Raw genomic sequence first — 18,036 nt, 5'->3', positions numbered from 1 at the left:
TTCCCTGGGTGCATGGTTGGGCTCCTGAATCCAAAGGGAGGAAGTGGGAGTAATTCAGCAGGCTGTGTGAAATGACAAATGGGCAGTATTATTCTGAATGCCATCTCTCCAGAGAACAGCAGTTTTGAACCATGCGGGCATAAATATTGCCATGTGAATAAGCATTCTGGCTGCTGCTGTACCAGGAAAAGCTTGCTGATTTGCTGTGTTGAGTTTGAAAGCTGTTCTTCCAATGATCTTGCATAGAACAACCTGTGAAAATGTAGTGGTGAAGCAAATCTGATGCAGAAGCTGCTTCTGCAAGGACAAAGGAGGTCTAAAATGCATGCTCGTGGTCATTCTCATGCACTGCAAGTTCCTGTTAGCCTAGCCAAGAGATGTGTGACATGTGGACACATGAGAAATGGATTAGGAGTGATGCACAATCTGACTGCCCCACTAAAAACCCTTATTGCCTTGCTTGCAGCAAGCTGAATTCAAACTTGCATTGCACTTCTGGTGAGCTTGTTTGCTGGGTGCTCAAGGTAGATAAGTGTAGGTTGGGTTTTCTTTCCTCTTTGGGGATATTTGTTTGCATTCTGCTCCTACATCCTCATTGCTAAATCTTCTCATATTATCTTAATGAAGATCTTAAGTCCTTTCTGTTTTCTCAAGGCTGCTTTGGGCAGCAAACCTCTTCTAGAGATTGAACTTTGGTACTAGACTGAGTAAGACCTTTTTACAGCTTTGTATAAGCTCCCAAAAGAGCTTTTGGAAATGTTTGGCGTGGGGCATCTCTGCTGTCAGAGGCAGGGACACAGAACTTGGCGGAGAGGTTTACAGGTACACAGGATCTAATGTAAAAAGAAAAGCCCATAGATCTGACTGGAGTACTGGCACAAAGGGCAGAGGGAGAAGAGTAACTAATCCTACTAACAGCTTCTCACAGGTTATTTATACATAAATACAGAGAAGTAACCATCAAGTGAAAGGTAATGACTCCAGCACTGCTCTGGGGAAGTTTTACACCTGCATCTTGCTCAGCAGTCACAATTCCAGGACTCAGTGACCCTGTTCTCCAGCTCTTCCTCGAAGCATCCTAGAGTAGCTGATGGGCCTTAAACTCCTCCTTGGCAGAGAGAAGTACCAGGGCTTGTCTAGGGTGGGAAGTACCTTGTTCAGTCTTCTGCAAAGCAAATTGGAACAAGTGTGTACTTCTAAACTGAACAGGCACTTTCCTACCCAACTCCTGTTATTTGGAAACATATGTAGTAATAAATTGGGACTGAATTCAAAGCACAAGTTGGAGAACTTTGCAGTCTCCTTGCAGACCTAGTGCTGTACATACCTTCATTAGATCAGAGAGTATTCCTTTGAGCTAGTGCTCCTGCAAGAGCTGTACAGCTTAACTTCAATGGCATCACACCCCTTTTCTTGTATGGAAATGTCTCTGAATAATATCCATGTTATTACAAAGCATACACAGGCCTTTTGTTTTATTTTCCTTCGCAAAGGAAGGCAGTTTGGGGTAAATATTCTACACATTCTGCCAAAGCAGTTCTAGTTCTCAAAGTAAACAGCTTTATTTTGATGCTACTTCATGTTACCTAGCTGTTCATCAAGGCGTATGTGATGTATTAGTGATGCATGAATCATGTTTGGCCACTCAGATGCTGTGATTTCATGCTTACCTGCATGTGTGGCCTGTCACAGTATACTTGTGGTTAAGCAATTATACACAAATGTAATTGCTTAATTGCTAATTAAGATGATGCTGCAATTTTGAACTGATGATGTATGTAGAAAAAATGGTTCTGACTACCAAAGTGCTTGTGGACCAAAATAGGGCCTTTCTGACAACTTGTGAACAACTTGAACAAATGCCTCACAGCAGATGTAGTCCAGGATACACCAGCACCATTTGCCTTTTATATAATGCTACCCCTTTTCTTCCTGAATCCCTACATGTGCTCTGCAGGAAGCTAAAAATGCAGGAACATGAGCATGGCTGTGGGAATTGCTGGATTGCAGATTTCAAGCAGATTTTCTTGGGAACAAACTTCCTAGGGCAGCACTAGTAGAACAGCAGGGGAAAATAGTGGGGTTTCATGTCAGTCTCCTGGAATTCCCGGAGAAGGTTTCCTTCCTACAGTTGGCTTTTGGCTGAAGTGCCTGGTGAAGACCTTGAGTATCCTCTCAATTCCTCTGAGCTGTTAGGGGCATTGTGTGAGTGCAGCCCTAAGCCTGAAACAACAGCCTGAGCAAATGGTGATATTAGGAAGCTTCTGCCTTAAAACAGGGATTCTTCTCCCCACCTCTGCTCCTGCAGTGGAGCCAGCTGGGAGCACTGCAGGTAACCAGGCTGTGGGGTGTGATGGGGCTATTTTCAGCAGAAGCAGTGATGATGCTCCTGCCAGGCACTAGCTGGGATGCAGTGTGCTGTCTGCTCCCCATCTGGAGGTAGGCTTTTGGAATTGCTCCGTTGCCACACAGTGGAAATACCTGCAGTGCTGTTGCTGTGTGATGCCAGAGCTCTGAAAACGTGAAGATTAAAAGAAGGAAAAAAAAAAACCAGTGAAATACAAGCTTGAAGAATTCTGCCTCTGCAGTCTTTCTACTCTTATAAAGATCTTGAGGAAGGAGGAGAAAATGAGTTTGTCTTCTGATACTCCAAGCCATCATCTGGTGCAGAGCAGCAGCAGTGGGAATCGGATGGGGAAGAACATGCCTTTGAAGTAGCATGAACATCAAGGAAGATGCTGATGTATGTTGTATGACTGATGGAGGGCAGCTGACCTCCCCCACCCTGCCTTCCCATCAAAGACTCCCTTCTTCCCATGCACCTGGAGAGGCAGAACTTTTTAGTTCCTCTTCCTACAATGCCTTTCTGCTATTATCTCATCAAGGGATCTTCTGACTTCCCTCCTCATCCCTTGCTCATTTTCGTAGAATCCCAGGTTAGTTTGGGTTGGAAGGGATCTTAAAGCTCATCCAGTTCCAACCCCCTGACACAGGCAGGGACAGCCTGGCCTTGAACACTGCCCGGGATGGAGCATTCACCACTTCTTTGGGCAACCTGTAGCTTCTCTGGGCACCCTGTGCCAGCGCCTCAGCACCCTCACAGGGAAGAGCTTCTGCCTCAGAGCTCATCTCAATCTCCCCTCTGGCAGGTTAAAGCCATTGCCCTTGTCCTGTCCCTCCAGGCCCTTGTCCAAAGCCCCTCTCCAGGTTTCTTGGAGCCCCTTTAGGCCCTGGAGCTGCTCTAAGGTCTCCCCTTCAGGAGCCTTCTCTTCTCCAGCTGCCCCAGCCCAGCTCTCTCAGCCTGGCTCCAGAGCAGAGCTGCTCCAGCCCTCGCAGCAGCTCCGGGGCCTCCTCTGGCCTCGCTCCAGCAGCTCCACCTTTACCTGTATCCTCCCCAGTTGGTGCTGATTTTTCCCAGTGCCAGCAAGTGCTCAGCCCTGTCCCAGTCACTGCTTTGGAGAGATATAAACCAGCTTTTTAACCCCCCAAGCTCAGCTGAGCTGGGCTCTTGTTCCACACAGCAATACCTGCACTTGGATTGTTACTTATCCGCTTTCACTCTGGCTCCAGCCCAAGCAGTGTGCTGGGAAACGAGTGGCTATTTCAGTGGGCATTTCTCGGAAGATCCTGGTTTCCTGACTCTTGGCTGTCTTCACAAACCTCTGCTGCAGTTTCACAGCACTGGCCTAGAAACTCATTAATAAATCTGACGTTCTTTTAGTACAGCTGCATCTTAGAGTGGACCAAAGCATTGCACAGGAAACGCATGTCACGTCCTCCCTGCAGAACCTGCGGTGTCTCAGCTCCCTGTCCAGGCTGTAAAGTTAGTCAGGGGTTACAATTACAACACAGAAAAAGAAATCTTCCAGAGCCCTTTTACTGGGTCACCCGTAAAACATCGTATTTTTAGGTGCTTCTGTCCTTGCCTTGATTTTGTCTGTTAATGGGAAAACTTGCAGAGGTTTTGTTAACTGGGACATGGGTTGGAGGTGTTACACATATTAGTTAGTAATGCAAGTACCATATCCTGAAACTAGCTGGAAATTAAGGGCTGAATAGTTCCCGTGTGAAGAAATGACATTGTAGTAAGAAAACCCCAACTTCTGGCACAAACCCACTTTCTGCTGTGATTCAGTTTAGAACTATCAAAAGGATTGATGCTTATCAAAAGTTCACTCATGTCAGAATGGCTAAATCTGTATTTATTTCGGATTTTTTGAGAGCAGTTAATCGAAACTAACCCTCTTCTTGCTCTTCCATGTGCTCTTTCATACAAACTTGCAACGTTTAGTTCTCTATTTCACAATGTAAGAATAAAAACCTTGCTGTTTTTTGTCGGGGCCATTATCTTGGTTTCATTGCTGTAGGAGCTGACGCAGCATGTTGTGCCCACGTCTCCACAGCAGCTGGATATGAACAGAGATGTGGATTCTGCTATTTAAAAGCTCAAGTGAAATCTAAATCCTTCCTGAACAAAACCTGCTTCATTCCGTGCTTTATCTGTTGCTGGCACCGGAGCAGGAAGGTGTCAGAAGGAGCTTGACTTGATAAGCTTCCCAGGAAAACATCACTCTGCTGCTAAATCTGACTGAAGTCAGTTGCGGTGATATTTGAATTGTAGTTTGTACAGCAGAACCCAGCCCGCTGGGTAGAACAAGCACTGGATTAATGTCTCAGCCAGAACTAGAAGCTGGCTAGCATCGTGCCCTGGATCTGTGAGTATTCCATGTGGCGCTCCCCTCGGACTGAGTACGGAAATAGGCCCTGTCCCAGCAGAGCTGGAAATGGGGTGCAGCATAACTGCGCCCAGGAGGAGAGAGCAGAATGTGTTCTTGTCACTTGTGCTCTCTCTCGTTGGGGTGACCTGGCGAAGGTGTCTTCTTCTGAAAGGACCATAATTATCTCCTGGCTGCAGGCGAGCACCGGGCTGTGCTGCAGTGCAAGTTCACATGTCCTAGAAAGCTTTCCCTCTTCATCCGTCAGCAGCCTTAGAGAAGAAGCGGGCCAGCCGCAGCGTGCTGCCTTACCCTGCCCTATTCCCCTGCCAGGTTCTGCTGTGACTCGCTGTCTGCTGGGAGGTGGCAGTGACAAACGAAGTGCTGACAGATGGAGACTGTGTTGGGGCTTCAGCTTTAAGCTGATGAATCCTATTTCTTCTTTTCCTAATGGGGGTAATTTGTGATTGCTTCTGACAGCCCGCCAGTGCCACTCTGGGGCCTGTCACTGTGCCACCTTCCGTCTGTCTCTTGTGCTTCCGTCTGTCTCTGCTGCTTCCGGCCTTTCATTTTTGTTAGGCTGGGTGAGATCTCTTGAGCATCATCCCCAAGTAAGCAAACACCATGGGGAGGTCCCTGGGCTTACCCATCTCCTGCCTAAGGGACCTTCCCAAGCCTCTCAGTCAATGGTGAGAACAAATTCACTACTTGGTTGAACCCCCATCTCATGGAATTCATGTTCTGTTCCTCTTGGAGGCTGCAGGCAGTGGTTTGAAAGGACACCGCAGGTGCATATTGATGCTCAGTATCCTGGACATGTAACGCAGTGCACTCAACCCTGAAGCTGATTAATTTTCAGCTTGAAAACTTAATTTCCTCCCAGTATCATTGCCCTTTGTAGGCACAGGTAGTATGTGATCACTTAGCAAGTACGGAGTGTGCTTTCCAGCTTGCCTCGCTTTCTGTACCTGGCAGATTCTTTTTGCATAAGACCAGAGAATTATTATGATCTGGTGTCTTCGTTCAGGTCATGTTTTATGTGTCTCAGAGTATTTTCGTCTGATGTGTAAAGATACATCTTTAGGATGAATAAAACATTGTGCCTTGATCTTGCGTATCATGGTTACGGCCAGCATCAGGTTGGAGTTGGTCAGCATTTGTCTAGCTTCACCCATTGCTCTGCCTAGATAATCATATATATTGTATGTTGTTAGCAAAGCTATTATTTGCTTGGATAGACTTGGATCAAGTTCTTCCTTCACCTTCTTCCTTATGGGCTGATACAACCGTAGTATTTTTTAGGTAATGAGCTCTTTTTCACCTCACTGCTGAAAAGGTGTTTACTTAAATTCAACTGAAGAGTTGATGATCCTGTAAGCAGCGTGTGTTTCTTTACATGCTCAATGGTCACAACTTCTGCAAAGCTCCCAATGTGCTGGAAATCCTGTTTTGAGAGAAGCCTGGGTCCATCAGTCCCTCCTGATGGTGGCCTTTCCGGTGAATGCACACACAGTGAGGAATGCTGTAGCTGAAGTATTCTTACAACCAGGATTCTGCTGTTGTTCAGAAGCTGATTTTAAGTCTGCCTCTGAATTATCAGTCAGCTGCATTTCGATGCAGAAAGGCTCTTGCAGGAGCACGGTGTGGGATGCTTTCTGCATTTGAAAAGCCCTTGAAAGATGAAAATTCCTTTAGCATTTAAACTTGCCAAACATCTTTCCTGAAGAGTTGTGATGCAGCTTTGGGGAAGAGCAGGTTCAGCTCATGTTGGCTAGTTGCACAAGATGTTTTGCTCAGTTTTCATTGCTGCAAATGTGAAATCCAACTGCTTGGATTCTTTCAGCTTGCAGCTGCAGATAAGCTGCCATAAGCCTGTGCTCCCTCCCTGCGCCTGCGTACAGAGGTTGCTGTGTATGAAGGCAACTCTGCTCCAACAGACCGTGTAATACATCCCGGTGCCCGGGGGTCTTTTCCTGGAGCACTGGGCTTGGGCTTTGACTGGCCTCCAACAGACCGTGTAATACATCCCGGTGCCTGGGGGTCTTTTCCTGGAGCACTGGGCTCGGGCTTTGACTGGATTAGCAGATCAGTGTCCTGCAATCACACAGCAGGCCACGTGTGACACAATTAGCAAGCTAGAAAGCAACCAGGCTTTAAAGGTGGTCACTACAGCACTGGAGCCATCTGCTTCAGTGAAGGTTCAGCTCGGGCAGCCTATTGATCCATCATAATCTCTTGTGAGGCTGCCACAGGCTGCTGTGACAAACGTGGTGGAACAGCAGTGATGTTATTTATAGCTAAATTACTTCAGAAGACCCTCTGCTGATATTCAGGGCTGTGTTTTGCTTGCAGTTGCCCAGCTTCACCTGCAGCTCTCCTTAGAATATATGGATTTGTGTATAGGCTAAATGAAAGGATGCTGTGCTGGAGGGATTTTGACTTCTGCTGCATCTCAGGTACCCAGGGGTAGTGTTGCTGTTAAGGTGTAACAGGCATAAAAAGTCATGGTGTGTCTGTGGAGCAAAGCCAAAATCCTGCTGCAAGGGAGAATCACTTGATTCAGCTTTCAGAAATTCATGTTCAGACAGTATCAGTGCGAAGTCCTGATGTGATGGGCAAGTTGTAACCAGACTCTCTGACAGCTCTTTCAAAGCTGAAGGTACTGCAGGGACCTCCCGAGTGGTGGGGAGGGAGATGGAGATGTTTCTCAGCTTCCTGCACAGAGGAACAGCTGGGCCATCTTATCTTTGCAGGCTTTTGGTAGAGAACTCGAGTCTGATGTTGAGATTTCTCTGCATGGGTCTCGCGGTTTTTCTTCTGCAGCACAGGCTCAGGGTGGGAAAGGAACAGCGCGCAGGGAACTTGTCACTCATTTTCTGTTCAGCTTCTCAGAGCTTAAAATAACTCTGTCTTTAATGAGCAGCTTGTAAACACGGGGTTTTTCCTTCCCTTTTGCAGCTATTCCTGACATCACTGGCCACAAGCGGAGCGAAAACAAGAACGAGGGGCAGGAGGCACTGATGTACTGCAAGTCCGTGGGCTTCCCACACCCCGAGTGGGTCTGGCGCAAGAAGGTCAATGGTGTATTTGAGGTAAGAGGACTGAGGTGTCAGATAAAGCCTGCCAGAACCCCTGGTAAAGAGGGAAACGAGCACCTTGGGTTAGGGGTGTGTTATTTCAGGTGCCTTCTCCAAACACAGTTCCTCAAAAGTCTGCTGCATTGGTGAGCGAAGGTGGAATTTTCCAGCAGCAGCACGTGTAAAAGGGATATTTACACTGTTGGGGTGTGAATGGAGTTGCTTGTTGTGTTGCTGCTGGGTAAAGTCATGCACTGTGCAGAAAGAGACAATATTCAGGGTGTCTGCTACAAATGGTGAGATGTGAGTTACGAAATGGGACTTAAAAATGCATTTGGATATAAATTTCTGTAAGTGTTTTACTGGAAAAGATTTGATTTGGTTTACTTTAATTAAGATTTAATCCAAGGATGTAACAGTGATACCTGTTAGTGTTAAAGTCATTGTATTTTTCTATGTAGCAACTGATCTAGTGAGCAAGAGAGTTGGACAAGCAGTTGGAATAGCAGAAGAGAAGCTGGAAGTTGCTAAAATCCTTCAGCCCACCTATTTTTATGTCACTGTATGATCTGCCAGAGAGGTAGCAATTTGATTGATAGATGAAGAAAGATGTGAAGTAAGTAAGAATAGGGGTTGATTGTTCAACATTAAGAGTGAGCTTACATTTGAATGGGGCAGTGCTATATGGGTGATGTAGTGAGTGCTGCAAGTCCTCTGTGGTGGGGTGCAGGTTCTTGCTTCTGGTGAAGTTATTTGATGAACTGATCCAAGATGAAGCTTTGGGAACATCACACATCCATACTTGGTCCTTTTTAAGTTTTGTTCCTTTTTAATTCTTTACATGTAAGCAACTCTGGAATTCTCTTTTCAAATGTAGAAAGAATATGGGGCCGTGAATTCCAGCTTCTCCTGAGGTCCCTGACCACAAACCTGTGAGAGTGCCTGTTTCAAGGCAAAATCCTAGTAGGACCATCATACCTGAAACAGTTATCAAACCGTGCCTGATGTGATGTAGAATAATCTTAACTGGTACTGGTGGTTTTCCTCTTTGCTCTGGGTGCATTTCTTCGTTGTCGCTTTGCAGCACAGCTCACTTTAGTGAGAGACCCACAACAAGCACTTAGTGGTGGGCTTTCCTCTTGCATTACGGACCAACCTCTTTGCAAGAACCCCTCAAACCTCTTCTAGTTTCCGTGACAGAAATGAAAAGGCACCAGAACTTGCTAAAGCTCTTGCTCTTTTCCACCTTTCCCCTTTCATCAGGACATCAACAACTCCTCGGGCAGATTCTTTATTTTAAACAAAGACAACTACACTGAACTCAGCATCACAAACCTACAGATAAACGAGGATCCTGGCGAGTACCAGTGCAACGCAACCAACCAGGTCGGCTCTGTCTCGGTCACAACCATCCTGCGTGTCCGCAGCCACTTGGCTCCCCTCTGGCCCTTTCTGGGGATCCTGGCAGAGATTGTTATCCTCGTTGTCATCATAGTTATCTATGAGAAAAGGAAGCGGCCGGATGAAGTCCCAGACGGTAAGTGTGCTCAGAGCCGCTTGTGAGGAGGAGAGGAAAACCCCAACCAGATGCACAGTGAACTTGTGGAAGCAGGATGGAGTGGGGCTTTGTGGCAGGAAGGATCAGCAGCCCAGTTTGGTCAGCTCTGAGCTCTTTGCTTTCTCACCTCTTCCCTCTCCAGACACTAAATTAAGCCCAGCAAGTGCAGAGGGTCCAAGTGAAGTCTGTGGAGTCCTAACACTGAATATCCTGAACATCACAGACTGAGGGGTGGGGGGTGGATATTTCCATGTCTTTAAAGCTTTTGTTGCACGAGGGGTCTCCTGCTTCCATCTCTTCCCTGCTGTAGCAGCCCTGAGAAGACCTAAACACCAGCCCTAAGGAGTGTAGGGCAGCACAGGGAGAGAGCCAGGAACTCTCTAATCCCTGATGGCCCTCCGTCTTCCATGTGGCACCTGGATTGGACACTGGGCAGGTTTTGTACAGAAACACCTTTAAAGGGGGTTGGGACTGCAGAGATGCTTCAGAAATAAACCATGTTCTTAATGTTAGAAGAGTGGGGGCTCTTACTTTGGTGTCTAACTGAATTTGTGTTTAAGTAATGCTCTGGAAACTGTATCTAATTGTGATAGCCTCCGAGTTACATTTCTAAAGGGTAGGTTTTTATTATCAGCTTTAACAGTAGGACTGATTAGTTAAACTGTGTTTAGTAGAGAAAACAAGTAGTAACTGTTTCATTTTTGAGCTGCTTCTGCCTAACTTCCATTTTAAAGGAAGGGAGAAGGGCCAGTTTGAGGCTAAAATGAGTATTTGAAACAACCACATTGAGAAACAGGCGTTAGTGTGACACCAAGCTGCTCATTTTTGTGAAGAAAACCTATTTTTATCAAGAAACCCTACCCAGTGATCCTTGTGGGAAGCTCTGGTATGCCAGCGGGCTCTTGGAACAAGTAATGGAGCAAGCTCTTCAGAGTACACGGAGGGTATCGTGCTGGATCCACATGGGAAGCACTGAGTCATTAGTGTCTTCCTGGCTTGGGGAAGTCCTCCAGCACGGTAGATGACTTCCAAAGGCAGCTGTGTTGTAGCTTGTGCAGAAGTGACTCGTTGTTGTCAAGCTGCACAAGGTGTGTGTGATAACACAGTATGACATTTGCCTTGTGGGACGTGCTGAACCCAGGATCTGCCTCTGAAATTTGGACAAAACCAACTTCAAGGTTCCTGAGCTACATTTCAGAGAATGAAAAAAACCCTAAAATCTCCTCAAATAGGTGATAAATGTTAATATTTCAAGAATGGCTGAGGCTTGGATGACTTCTGTAGCAGATCAAAACTGTCTTTAAGTAGTGTATACCTAGAGGAAACTGGCTTTTGATCGTAACCACTTGAGTAGCATTTACTAACTGCTTACAGAGCATGCATTGACTCTGGTCTAGGTGTGTATCCAACAAAAACTGCATAGTGCATGTTCCTCTGCATAACTAACAGCTTCACAGGTGCTGAGGGGTTTCTACTGCAGCAGTTTGTCCTCAGAGTGGCTCTCAACCAGCCTAGAAAACTTCCAAAAAGACAATTTACCTCTTCTCTTGCACACCTCCCGTGTTGCTGTGCTGTGCTGTGCTGACTTTGATGGCCAGGGAGCATCTCACCTCTGTGTTGGTGGCTGTTCATAGCTCCCTGCAGTTCCAAATTTCATCTGACAAAGTGTCACCAGGACCAAAATAAGACACCAGGTTGTAATGTGAGCATTGGAAGCAGCCTCAAATGGCCTTAAGCCAACAGAAACTGGCTTTGGCTTGACCGGATCGCAACACAGCCACCATGGTGGCACGGTTAAGCACATGTTGGAGGTGAAGAGGTCTCTACCTGTTTGTTTCAAAGTGTGGAGTTTTCCTGGCTGGTTTGGCTGCTCTTCGGGTGCCTGAGGGGTCTGGGTTCCTCATCTCTGACGGAGGAGTCCAAGATGATGAGCCAAGTACTACATTTGCTTGCTCGGTCTGCTGTTAGTTTACAGGCAGCTAAGCTTGAGTCTTGGAGAGTGATGCTCCTCTGTGATGGGCATGTGTTTTCTCTGTTCACTTTCTCGGAGGGCAAAATCCAGTCCTGAATATCACAGTCAATATCTGTGTATTAAGTTTGCCTGGATGAAGAGACACGATTGGCATAACATCATCTCAACTAGAGGCTGACTTGAGTCCTACCTTCCCTTGGATATTCTTGCCTTTTCCTTAAAGGCACTTGAAGCTTTTTGTGATACCGTGGTGGGCACCACCCTACAAGCAGGGGCATTTGACAAATGCATCTGTGAGAAATCATGGATTATCTGCTGATTTCCACCCTTGGATGTTTTACGTGGGTTATTCTTCATTTTCTTATTTTCAATACCTTGTTATGAAATGCCAAAGTTAATGTTCGAATGCAGTGGCGTGTGTCTCACGTGGCACTGAAACTCCCTGCTTCCAAAATCATCCAGCCACCTCCGCATGCTGCAGTGAGCAGTAGCAGGAAACATCAGTGAGCCTACAGCTGAGGCAGCAACTTGGGCAGATATTAGTCTACGTATTGTATTACCTGATATAAAAATTATTAGGCAACAGGCGTGACCTCTCAGCTATGAGCTGCTTTTCTGAATTCTCTCTTTTAGCGTTGCCTTTGGTGTGTTTAAGCTTTAAGGATGAGGGTTGGGGTTGTGCCAGATTTCAGTACGAAGCTGCTGCAGCAGTGATGATCGAGCTGTTAGTGCCTCCTTGCTACTGAGGGAAAACCTGGCAGCCTCAGCAGCAGTTCCTCACTGAAGGCTTTTCTTCCTGGGATGTGAATTCCATCCTTGGACCACTCCAAATGTTTTCCTTAGAGATTCTTTCACATTTACCACCACTCCATTCCCTCTCCTCCTGTGGTGGAGTAACTCCGGACCTCCTTTAGCCCCCAGGTTTCTCTGCCATTCTTCCTTTGCTCTGGAATAGCAGCTAGAAGGAGCCATAAAACCCCCAGCTGTGTTTGAGGATGGCTCCTTTGGACTGCTGCCTGGTTGATCGTTGTCACTCGGTTTGGCACATCCTCCTGCTGCAGGCTTTTGCAGATTCAGTGTCTGCTACCAGCAACCAGCCTCGGTGTTGGGGTGCAAGCTTTGTAGCTGTAGTCTTGCCCCTCTGCAATGCTCTGGGGTGCCACAGAGGCTTCCATAGGGAAAGGTGCCTCCCGTGTTCAGTTTCACCTTGAGAATCCTCTGGGTGGTGGCTGTCCTGTTGAGGATCTCTGGAGGGGAGGGTTTCTGCACAGACTTAGTGCAAAGGTGACTTACCCAGGACACTTGAAGGATTTCTTAAAAAGTTTTGGGAAGAAAACCAGTGATGCCAAATGTGCCTTCCCTGTATACAGAAAGCCCAGAACTTTCCTATAGCTGAGAGAGTGTGAAACCAGCAATGTAGAAGTGTACTTGCAGCCTGTGCGGAGCCTGGCTCCTGGTGGTGTGGGATGAAATGCTGTTGAACTGCATTTATCTTGTTGGGAGATGCTGGTGCCCACACTGAGCTCTCACCTCCTGCAGAACCCAGGTGATGTCGTTTCTGGGTCAGGCTTAGCTAAGCCCACACAAGTTACAGGCAGTCCTTTGGGGTGTAGCACACCCCATCTCCTTGTTCATCTCCTTGGACAAAACCAGCCCAAGCCAAAGGATGGAGCAGGATTGCTCCAGACTTCGATAATAACAACAGGCAGAGCCCTTTTGAGTCCTTTCTATGTTTCTCAGCTGTGCCTGTCTTCACACAGGTGCTGCCTTCCAGAAATTGCTCTTCTTGCCTCAAGCTAGACTTGAGGGCTGGACCTTCTTGTGAGTGTAAACAAAGTGCCAAAAAGGGCTTTTGATAACTGATGCTGAACAGAAGCACCCAGTTACTAGTGGGGGATGCAACAGTTTGCAGAGAAACGTAACCTCTCTCCTGGAGGATGTCCGGGATGCTTTCCAGAGCACTTGGGAACTCCACCTGGCCAGCCAAAACCAAGGCAATTGAACGAATTCCCTTTCCCCCTCTCTCATGTCCATGTTCTACAGGCTAAAATTTACCTGCTCTAGTGTGCCCACTACCTCAGCTCTTGGTGGAGGGGTGGAGCGATGGGTGACCTGGTTCTGTTGGAGCAGCTCTTCTCAGCTTTCTGTGTCCCCACAGAGGGAGGCTGCTCAGGTGTCAGGGGCTGGGGGCATAAATGGCTGCTTTGTGTTCCAAGACCCTTTCCCAAGGGATCTGCTGCCCTTGCAGAAGGTGTTACCTCCATCTAGAAGCGCTGCCATGCTGGAAGAGCGAGGCTGCTCCTTTAACTTTGGCATTTCCTGACTGCAGGGTGGGGGCTTTTTTGTTGCATGGACCTTGCTTTCTGTGTGGAGTTGACTTGCTTTCTGTGCCATGGAACAGGGCTGCTCAGTAGCTCCTTTGCTAATATTTCCTCCTTCACATAATTTAGATTTGTGACTTTGCACCCACGAAATCTGTGTTTCTAACTAGAAATTGTGGCACTGGGGATGCCTGGTGCAGGTTCTTGCTGTTGTACTTGTGGATGAGGGACATCCTCATCCTCCTGGGAGGGGAGGTAACTGCAGCGAGCCCCCTTGCATCCAAATTATGTCCTGGAAGGAGGAAGGGAGGGCGGATGGCTCTTGAATTTCTGCATCCTCTGCTTTACACATGGTAAAGCAATAGACAGATCCCACCCCTGTTTTCCAGAGGGCGGCCAGGTTTGCGTAAAACCCGGTGCGGGTGGATGATGTGCAGCTTCCTGTGGCTTTGGGTGATGAAAGCTGCATGAGTGTGGCATGTGGAGGCCAGAGGTGCCGGCCTGTCGCTGCATGCCCGGCGGGAGGCGGTTTCAGCAGGGGAGTGCTGATGCATTTTGCTCAATGCAAGTTGCTTGGACTTCCCTTGACAACAAAAAGAAGCAAATAGCTTTTGATTCCTCTGTGGTATAGCTTAAGCCGCTTAGTTCTGATCGATGTAGCGATCACCCATCATGACCCAGATGTAGTACATGAAATATTCGTAAAGAAAGTGGGTTTCTTCCTGTTGTTGGATCAAATAGCCCAATATTAGCAAAGACGCTGTTGTTAAGGGCGTGTTCTGGGGTAAGTAGAAAGTAAAAACTCCTTCCTACACTCCCTGCAGGAATGGGAACAGTTTTTACTTTAAAATCCATATTCTCTCTGACCTTCAGTTCAAAGCCATGAGGTGACTGAGGTTATAACATGTCCTTTTTCATTCTTCCCTTCTCATTTCTCAGCTTAACACAAAGACTTGCCATAAGTGTGTTTCTGCTCTGGCTCTGCAGAAGCTCCATCCATATCCCCACATTCTTTCTAATGTTAATTTTTTTCCTCTTGACTTTCCCTGCTCCTGCTATTACTGTAAGTAATTAAAAGAACAAAATGTTTTCACTGAAACGGTTTTGCCTTGTAACAAGTGGAATTTGGGGGTTATTTCTTCCTTGACCTGCACCTCTCTCTCCCATGCTTAAAGTTCTTCAAGGGGAGAACATCATCAGATAGGCACGTTGCTGTCAAGGGCCAGCATCGTTGTATCACAGTGCTAATCAAATAGCTTCACTTCTCTGGGCCTTTATGCACTAGATTTATTAGGGGAGCAGGGTTCCAGTGTAAGTATCTTGGCCAAAGAGTCTCCAAGACGCTTCTCCCTTCATTCCCTCCCGGAGCTTTAGTTTGAGTGTCTCTGTGCACTGCCTCTTCCCCCTCCCTCCGAAACATTTCTGTTAACAGAGGCAAAGGGAAGAGCGCTGCTCCGCAGCCAACACGTACTGTGGTGGCAGATGCTGCCTTTGAGTGCAGCCAACCTTAAATGGGTTAATGTTGGCTTTTCCTTTTGCTTATTTGACCCCAAATTGTCATTTTAATAACACTCCAGGTGGCTGTTGAGCTGTAAGGGCAGGTCTGAGGGGTGCCACGTGCCAGTGGAAGAGCTGCTGCTGGAGCTGCTGCTCTCAACTCCTCCCTGGAAGTTACTTTGCAAGTTTTAAATCGTGAATCGTAGAGTCCCTTTGGATGCAAAAATCTGGATTTTAGTGCTGGAAGTAACTGATAATGTTTCATTTTGAACTTGCACCAGTCAGAGGCTACATGAGATGAATTTGGTACTTTCCAAAGGGGGTAAAAGAAACTGAGGAACAAGTAAAATGCCTCCTAAATTAAGGCTGAAGTTATGGAGGTGGCAGCACGAAACACCCCCATTCTCTGACTGCCCAAGCACGAGTTACATTCCCAGACAGTTCATACAAGTGGAGGAGCTCTAAAGCAAATCTTATTTGTCATCATCTTGCAATTTGAATGTGTGGATATTTTTGCCTGGCAGGATTGATTACATGTGTTACATGATGCGTTAAATCTGCAGCAAATTCTAACCTTACCCCACTCCAAAATGGGCTGTGTGAGGCAGCGCTGTGCCTACAAGGAAGGCTCGGCTGGTTGGGGTGTGTAACTCTTGTATCATGTCAGTGGGGTTTTTGGAGTCTGCAGATCCCCTCCCAATTCCAAAGGGAAATGCCTGCAAAAGGAGGGGTTACGCATGGTCACCTGGCAGCACTGTGGGAGCCACACGGGCTGGAATGCAGCAGCGTACTGGGAGGCCGTGCTCTGTGGCCATAGGGTGTCCATCCTGTGAGCAGCGGTGGCTAGGTCAGCTCACCTGGCATAAAGGGGTTGAGTTATATTGATACTTGTCGGTTACTATGACTTCTTTTTTTTGTTTTTGTTTTTGTTTTGTTTCCCCCCTTCAATTGCATCATACCCTTAAAAAACTGGTGGTAAGTGAGAGCTCTGCATGCTTTGGAGTTTGTTTAATCTCAGCTTCAGTCTATACAACGCACAAGTCATAACGTTAACACGTTTTTTTTTCCTTAAAACTTCTTCATTCACGTTCACGACTAATTTGGATTTCAGTTTGCTGTTCTTTTAAATCTTCCTTTAGTCTGATTTTGTATTTATTTTTCTGTTGGTCTGTTGCCCCCTGGTTTCGCTACGGTTTCGGTCTCTGTCTGTACTGTACTGGGGATGCTTTGCCAGCAGTTCAGTGCCTGACCGGGAGAGGAACGCACAGAGAAACTTCCCTCAGGCTTCTTTTATCTCCACTGAGGTTATAGATAGGAGAGGGATGAGCGGTGGTGATCCACCCTATAGTCTTAAGTATTCCAATAAGCATTTTTGTTGGCTCTTTGTCAGGAAAACACCTAATGACAGCCTTTATAAACGTGATGGTTTGGTTTCTTTTTTAAGCACACAAAATGACTTAGCTGCAACAGCCATGGAAGTATTTTAACAGAGAAGGAGAACTGGTTATTTGCTAGTGAGAGGGAGCTTGGATCTTCCCGGTGCAGTTTGGTGTTCCTGAAGTGTGGCCAAACAAACTTCCAAAGATGTCTGATGCTTCTCAGAAAGCCGAGGTCCCAAGTTCTAGTGCAGAGCATCCGGGCCAGGGGAGGGAGGGTGCTGTCGGGCCAAGGCACTTCCCACCCAGAGTGCAGCCGACTTGAAGATCTTTTGTGAAGCAAAAGATGTTCATAGAAGGAAGTTCTAGATTTACTCTACTGCGCTTTGTGTTCCAGTACCTGATGTGTCTCTGTATATCTCCACTGTATATACAACAGCACATTGATGTGTGGTTGTCCTTACTAGTCCTAGTTCTCTCTGTATCTTGTCCGGTAGTGTACTGTTGCTGGTAGTGGACTTCTGTGGACACTGGTGTGTCGCTAGTGTGTTATTTTGGCTGTAAAGCTCTTGGTTTGTGGTTAGTTCTTTCTTTTCTTTGAAGTATTTTGTTTCTGTTCCGGTCACTGTCTGTGCTAGCGGTGGCTTTGCCTATCCGTTGCCTTGAAGGTACAGGTGGAGTAATGTCCCCTTTGACCGACATTACTCCTAGCGTGTGCTCATGCAGATGCCCACACTGTTGAGACTGTAATTTCCATACCTGCTTCATGTGCACTAAGCACCCTTGTGGAATCCTGCTGAGAGTTTCTTAAAGGCTTCAGTGACACATCCCTCCAGCCTGAGGTGGGAACGGCAACTGTTGAGTGCCAAAGCCAGCGGGTCCTCAATTGGTCCCCCCAAAGTACCTCTACAGGAACATTAACCTTTTGGATTGATTTTTGTATTGCTGTTTAAATGCACTTCTGCCTTCCATACTGCAGCTTGGGAGCAAAACAAGGGGGTTTCTAATTCAAACACCAAAGTTCAATTGGTCACTAATGTTAAACATTACTCATTGGCAGAGTTCTTCCCAATTCTTTAAAGAGAACAGTTTTGCCACAAGACACGAGCAGAACAAGGCCGTGTCTTGCGTAGCTGGTGTGTCTGGAGGTGTTACAACACCCCTGACCCTGCCTCTTCCCAGCGTGTTGAGCCCTGTCGGACACACGCAGGATGCCTGCTGCTGCCCACGGACTGCATTTGGATACTTGAACCAAGTATTACACCTCCAACCTCCTCCTAACAAGCTCCAATCTAATCAGACCTTGAGGAAAGAGGAATATGTAGAGGTTGGATCATCCGGGGGAAAACGAGCATGTGGTGTGTATACCCTGTAGGGTATATACCGGTAATTACCCATCAGCACTTGAAGAATGGCTTATAAAAAATACTACCTATATTAAAGCAGTATCAAAGCAAGCAAACAACCAGCAGGATTTTACAACTGAATCGTTGGTTTGTCTTCTCATCTATTTTTTTATG

The 18,036-nt window shown here is 46.8% G+C and overlaps 1 protein-coding gene across 1 annotated transcript in view; it reads left to right on the top strand.

Moving 5' to 3' along the window:
- The window catches only part of NPTN (neuroplastin), a gene marked incomplete at its 5' end in the record, with an annotated part of 31,947 nt that overhangs the window by 11,262 nt on the left and 2,649 nt on the right, over positions 1-18,036 (top strand). Inside the window, 2 exons of the mRNA XM_010009875.1 lie at positions 7,674-7,807; positions 9,056-9,329. Coding sequence (XP_010008177.1) covers positions 7,674-7,807; positions 9,056-9,329 — 408 coding nt within the window. The remainder of the gene's footprint in view (positions 1-7,673; positions 7,808-9,055; positions 9,330-18,036) is intronic.

The sequence above is a fragment of the Nestor notabilis genome, unplaced genomic scaffold, assembly GCF_000696875.1.
Source record: "Nestor notabilis isolate BGI_N333 unplaced genomic scaffold, ASM69687v1 scaffold6692, whole genome shotgun sequence".
Classification (NCBI taxonomy): Eukaryota; Metazoa; Chordata; class Aves; order Psittaciformes; family Psittacidae; genus Nestor; species Nestor notabilis.
Note: the sequence above shows the minus strand (reverse complement) of the source record. Positions and strands in the feature narration are given on the sequence as shown.